At 40.2% G+C, this 6,485-nt stretch overlaps 1 protein-coding gene across 1 annotated transcript; it reads right to left on the bottom strand.

The window, feature by feature from the left end:
* Positions 1-773: 773 nt before the first annotated feature.
* On the bottom strand, positions 774-5,945 carry gdf7 (growth differentiation factor 7). The gene is made up of 2 exons (XM_083543898.1): positions 5,625-5,945; positions 774-3,171 (listed from the first exon to the last, which is right to left on the bottom strand). Exons 1-2 carry the CDS (start codon positions 5,866-5,868, stop codon positions 2,192-2,194), a joined length of 1,224 nt encoding a protein of 407 aa, XP_083400024.1. The 5' UTR covers positions 5,869-5,945; the 3' UTR covers positions 774-2,191.
* Between the last annotated feature and the right edge of the window lie 540 nt (positions 5,946-6,485).

Genomic DNA, 6,485 nt, shown 5'->3' with positions numbered 1-6,485 from the left:
CTTATCATTTATCTTATCATAACTTTCAGATATAACTGAGGACAAGGTTCAGTTTGTCATAGGCTGATATACTGTGGTAAAAGGAAATTGAACGATGATGTTTGATTGCTGTGAAAAAAGTGCACTTGATAAACAAAACTGTAATGTACAGTTACATTACACACAGAGGCACACAGAGTGAACCAGTTTTCCAGCTCTAAACATTCAGTTGTATATTTGTACTATTGCTTCATGACGATCATTTCATGTGAAAATTATTATTAATATTACTAATGTTGTTTTTTATTTATTTTTGTTTTATTTGTTTGTTTATTGAATTATTTCGTTAAGGTTTCTGTACTTGTACTGTAGTCTGTATTTAACTACATTGGTTAAAAAATATTTGTTATAATTAACAAGTTAAGCAGCATGCAGCTGTAGTCTATTTTTAATAGACAATATGTGTATATTATTATTACTATCATAACTTTTGTAATGCGCGTCTTGTGCAATTGTCTGTATTCCTTATGTCCTTAAGTTATGCCATTGGCTGCTTGGATGATCCACAGCCTAAGAATTTGATTGTATGGAGTAACAGATTGTTTAATGTACATATGACAATAAACTCTTGAATCTTAAACATATGTGCATTTAGAAGAAAATTCTAATGTCAATTTTTTTAAGACTTTTAAAATTAAATGGCAAGTTTAAGGTTGTTCATATATACTCAGACAAGTATATAAGGCTCACAATGCTTTCACTATCTTTACAATACTCTGGCAAACTGCAAACTGTTTTTTACTAAATAAATTGCCTTTACTCAAATAAATGATGGCAGAACCCAAGCAGGAGTGATCTTTCTGTGTTATGCTGATCCTATAAGTTGATAAATGCTTATAGCTTTTCTGCCTATATATTTATAATAAAAAACTGCAGTTTATGTGGTTTTAATCTTTTTTATGCATCACTATATTCTAGTGTGTATAATAATAAATAAAAAAAAGACTGTATTATACAAGAGGGAGTATGAAATTTAGATTTTTGAATCACCTGCCATGACTCCCCTAGTTAACACTGATGTCTCTTAGTAGGTGTACAATGTGAGGCTGCATTCAGGAGAATGTACATGATGAGGATGTTTATTCTAAAATAAAAATGAATATAAAGACAGCAGAGACAAAGAAAAGCAAACCGACCTACACATGCATTTTGACCTGACAAGAGGGTTGTCATACAGAAGTGCACAACGCCAAGAATCATTCTCGCTTTGGCTCTCTAACGTCTTTCCCAGGTTCTGGGATTCAGTGAAGTAATTTACCTCTTACACATGTGGATATCATGAATAACACATTTATTGTATCTAGTCTTAAACAATGTGAAATGATTAGCCTTTTGAGTGAAACAAATAATGACTGAAATTCTTAGCAATGTATGGTTTGTGAGTTTCCTTTTGTGGGCCAGTCAAACACTGTCTGTTATTCTGAGAAAAGGAAGTGAGATTTCACCTCTTGGGAGCATCAGCTGTGTGTGGGTTACCTTGATATAAAATTCAGAGCTGTCATACACAATGAATCACTCAATGAGTCTCTTGATTATAAAAACAACCCAAGCTCCAACTGGAATAACACGCCTTACAGAAAGAGTCAAAACCTCCAAGCACTGCTGCCATTGATTAAGGTTACTTTTTTCTTTCTCATCTTTATATTTTAAAACCTTCTATAAAAAAAATATTTTGAAAGATTTCTTCAGCTTATGCTGACTGTCAGGCAAAGCACTTTCACTCTTAGACTTGCATGGAATCTCTGACAGATTCGGAAAATTTAGAACAGTTCAACATTTTCTCAGTCACTGTGAGCATACTTGAGTGCTCTATCATTCCATTTATGTTATCAGGATGCAGTGTTATTTCTGGAATTTCTCGTCTTACTTTATTCCTGATCAAGGAGGTGTTTGTTTCGTTAGAGAATTTAGTATCTTGCAAAAAAGGGCTGCATTTTTACCCATTGGGTTTTCTGCCCATTTGAGAGACACTGTTCAAAATACCCGTTAGCATAACCTCTCAAGTCCACTCCATCACATGCATGTGCACACTTTTATCCATGCTAAAAATATTTTGGCACTAATGCACATTTCTGTGAGGCTGGTAGTGCTGCATTGGGGCTCCCTTGTCGGTTTTAAATCAAGGGCTGTACTCCAGCCCAGTTTCATGCTGCTACCTGCAGCCACAGCTCTCCACCACCATATCCTCATACTGCTTGTACACCACATTATTTCCAGCGTCAATGTACAGAATGCTGATAGGGCTGAGCTTAGAAGGAACACAGCAGCTGGGTGGGGTTGACTCTGGATCCATAGAGTTCATGAGTGTCTGGATGATGGCGTGGTTCGTGGGTTCGAGGTGCGAGCGCAACGGGAAGTCACATGCACCTTCGCAGTGGTATGCATCATAGTCCAGAGGTGCAATGATCCAATCATCCCATCCCAGCTCTTTAAAGTTAACATGGAGCGGTTTGCGACTACAGCGGGTTTTCCGCCTGCCGCTTCCTTTGACCCCTCCGCCCGTTCCAACTCCCCCAATGGCTCCCCCTCCACCCGCTGTCCCTGCTCCGCCAGAGCGGCCTGCTAAGGCAGTCCTCCTCTTCTGGCGTCGTCTGGGTCTACCATGACCCTCAGAGTTCCACTCAAACATGTGCATGGCTTTCATCTTCTCGCGGATCTCTTTGAATAGATTCTCTTTCCTACGTGTGCGAGAAAAAACTACAAGCAAAGCTTTCTCATTCCTCTGCAGCCCCTCTGAACCCAAACCAAATAAAGAAGGGGAAACAACCTCATTCATTAAGTCTGAAATAACAGCTATTCTAAAACATACGTATCTGCTGTCTTGAGTTTTCCTGTGCACCCTTTGGTGGGCTTTCAGAGTTGTCTCAATGTTAAACACATCCCAAGTGGTAGAGGTGGTATCCAGAATGTTGACTGTCCTAGAAGTAAGCAGTAGAGGCTTGCCTGATGAACTCTGAGAGGAACAGCTGTAAAGAAGTAGGTGGTACAGGTTTCCTGCAAAGGATCGTAATTTCTCCAAGTCGGGCGGCAGCTTCCGCAACACCCGCAGCTCAGAATCCACTAGTTCTTCTGTCCTTGAGAGACCTGAAAGGTCAAATATGTACTGTTGGTGGGTTTCAGCTGATGGCTCATCTGTAAGTACACAAGAAATCAACAACAAAAAGATGAGCAGTTCAGTCTTAGACATTAAAATATGTACTGCCTGGGAGGAATTTCAATAATGGGTCAATGTTAATTTAACTTGAGCAGTGCTTACAGGAGCCATCTGTCTGGGGTAGAAATCTCACATTCCTTGGCCCGTTGTAAGCAGTCTACCAAATAGCTGAAAATGCCATACTGACACTGTCAGCTCTTCTCTTCAAAGAGATTAGCATTCAGGGGCTGGGAACAGATTCTCCAAATGCAAGGCACACAACACCAGCCAAGGCCAGGTGAAGAGTGATTAGGTGACCTGTCAAGCTGCCTTGGTCCTTGGCAAGACTGAATATGAGAAAGGCTTGCTGGGACACACTAAAAGGTCTCCAGCAAGGCCCTTCTCTCCCCTTCTGTTCCTCAAAAAAGGCTGGGACAGAAGGTGGCCTGGGGACACAGTTAGATGTCAGCCATTTGGTTTGAACACCCAAATGACCTCTGACCACCATTCTTGCTAGAAATCACCTGGACACAGTTGCCTGAAAGTTTCTAAGTGTTTGGCTCATTTATAACCTCTGGAAAAAAGCCTAACTGCGATTTTCGTTTGAACATCTCGCGATGATCTTAGTTCTATGCTATTTTTCTTATTAAGATGTTTTGCAAAGAGATCTATTGTAAGCCCATGTCGACTATGCCATCCGTGACTGAAGCAATGCAGGCAAGAGCTTTCCTAAGAGGGACCAGATCCAGGAAGTAAAACAAGTTTCAATGTTGACGTCTTGACATCTAACTCAACCGTAGAAGCCAGAACACTGTGCAACCTGAGACGCAGACCACAGTTTCATGGTTAAAACATGAAGGGGATTCTTCTAATATGAGTGGGTAGCACGAGAACCCAAGGCCAGATCTGGCTATATCGTGTTGACTGCATATCACGAGACAGAACTAAGAAAAGCAAGTAATTGCAAACAGTTAAGCATCTGCTGTGAGCAGCCACACAACCTGGGCTTGGCCTGTGGTCCTCAAGAGGAGTAAAGAGGACACAGGCATCCAGAATAAGCTTCCTCTCAGACTTGGTTCTCACACTCAGAAAAAGGTTATGAGAATACAAGATGAGCCCAAACAATAAGGTCCAGGGGCAAAGCATCCTATTCTAGAGGCAATATTTGCTTGCCAGGCAAAACAATCACATAATCTAAAAGAAAGGACCCCCATTTTTATTTTGGTCCACATGCTAATTTTCCTCTTAAGATTTTTTGGGCCTCAGAGACCAAGGGGTCATAGAGGTAAATTATGTCAGTGTATGATGTATGCAATGTGATTTGATAATTGAGTTTTCCAATTATTTCTAAACAAGAGGACTGCCTAAAATATACTTTAAAATATTTGAATAGACTTTTGTATAAGATCATTATATAAAGTGTGTTAAATTTCTAGCTTGTGTTGTAATCAGTGTAGTTTTGGGGGCTTTATTTAATCAGCACTGACATTCGTATTTATTATAGCAATTATGTAACATTTTACAGGATGGACTCTGTATTGCACTTTGTTTTGAACTCCCCATTGCTCCAGTCATTGCACTAAGGCTGGTGTTCCAGCCCATACAGTTTACTTTGTTTTCTTAGGCGTGGAAATGACCCACCGAACCGGGCGGTCTTTTGTAAAGTCACTATCATACTCGATAATGTGTATTGGGCCATGCGTTTTGAATTAAGCGTTTCTGTCTTTATCAGCAACACCTGGCCACGGATCGCACGCTCTTTCCGAGCATTCGGCTCAACACGCCAGTGAACTTTATTTATCACAGATGGTGGAGGTTAGACACATTAAGGGCCACAATATAAGGTGTTATTCAAAATCATTTATTTCGAACACGGAAACATGAGCCAAATCTAAAACTGTTAACTATTTGCTTAGGGATATAAAATAAAAAATGTAAAAAAAAATAACAAAAACAAACAAAAAACTTAGGAAACAGTTGCATGATATATTGCTTACAAATCTAAAAATAAATAAACAGAGAGAGATAAGTATAAGAAAAAAATGATAAATTGCAATTGCATCCTTAATTTCAGAGATTTTGTGTGCGATAATTATAATTTATTGACACTCAATTTATCGAATTGGGCAAAATGGTAAAAAAAAAATGTTAAGTGACAAGTGCACCAACAACAAAGACCAGCCCAGCAGCTGTAGTATATAATGCAAAGACACTAGGAAGATTTAAGAGATTGCATAAAAACCAAAACATTTTGCCCAATTTGAAAACATCTGGAATGCCAGTGTAAGAGAGAGAGAAGTCTGCCTTGAGAATGCATTCGTTTCTGTTTGTTGATGTATATACTATATGATATAGTTTTTAGAAATTAGAGTAGTTTATCATTCAGGAAAAAATTGATCTAACTTGTACTTGCATGCTTTTTAGGGCTAAGTGATGTGCGTCCCCGCCTCACCTCCACTCTGGTCCATGAAACTGGTGACCGTGTTGGTGCGTCTTCTCGCACGCAACGCGCTCCCGTGGCCGCTCGCGCGCTCGAGCTGCGACTGCGTTCTGTACAGGTTGAGCATGTAGTCCGGCACCGGTGCAGCCGAGCCGTTCCGCAACGCCGCGCGCGAGCCCTGCGCCGCGGCCTCGAGCGCGCTCCCGATGCACACGGCGAGCCACAACCAGGGAGCGCCACTCTTTCTGCCGCTCATTTTCAGCACTCTCTGGCCCGCAGCAGGGGAACCTGACGGGTAGTGGTGAGACGAGGAACTCCCCCTTTCGGTCTTTAAATTGACTTAATAGCTCGATTCGGGCTCAATGTGGAGTTATGAGGAAACGCCTGTTGCGCTAAACGCCACCGGCGCCCCCTACAGGCAAAACAAAGTAAAACTCGCACAGAAACTGTCGTTCGTATTTTCCAGTGATTCTTTTCTAATAAATCATTCATTTCAGGAGCTTCAAGTCATGTTGAAAGGTGCACTAAAAAAAATATTACATCACTTGTCCCTTTCTTTTACACTGTACAGGTCTTTTATAGCATTAAAATGTCTTTCCCCTGGACATGTGTAGAAACTATACATTTAAATGATGTAAGGTAAATAACCTATTACAATCATGATCACTTTAGGTATTTACTATATGCACTTTTATGTGTCAATAATACACTATAAAGGTACAATGTTTTTTGGGGTTTTTTTTACCCAGGAAACAATGAACAATTGACTAGCAGACACATGATTTGAGTAACTGACAGCTATCACGGGCTTACTGGCAAATGTTAGCAATACACGAAGAACAGATGTGCTCTATTTAGGGATAAACCAATTAT

The sequence above is a fragment of the Silurus aristotelis genome (assembly GCF_946808225.1).
Source record: "Silurus aristotelis genome assembly, chromosome: 6".
In the NCBI taxonomy this organism is placed as follows: domain Eukaryota; kingdom Metazoa; phylum Chordata; class Actinopteri; order Siluriformes; family Siluridae; genus Silurus; species Silurus aristotelis.
Note: the sequence above shows the minus strand (reverse complement) of the source record. Positions and strands in the feature narration are given on the sequence as shown.

Coding starts and splice junctions, on each gene's coding strand:
- gdf7 (XM_083543898.1), bottom strand. CDS start 5,868: ATGAGCGGCAGAAAGAGTGGCGCTCCCTGGTTGTGGCTCGCCGTGTGC. Junction 3,172..5,624: donor TTTCATGGACCAGAGTGGAG/GTGAGGCGGGGA, acceptor GTGTACTTACAG/ATGAGCCATCAGCTGAAACC.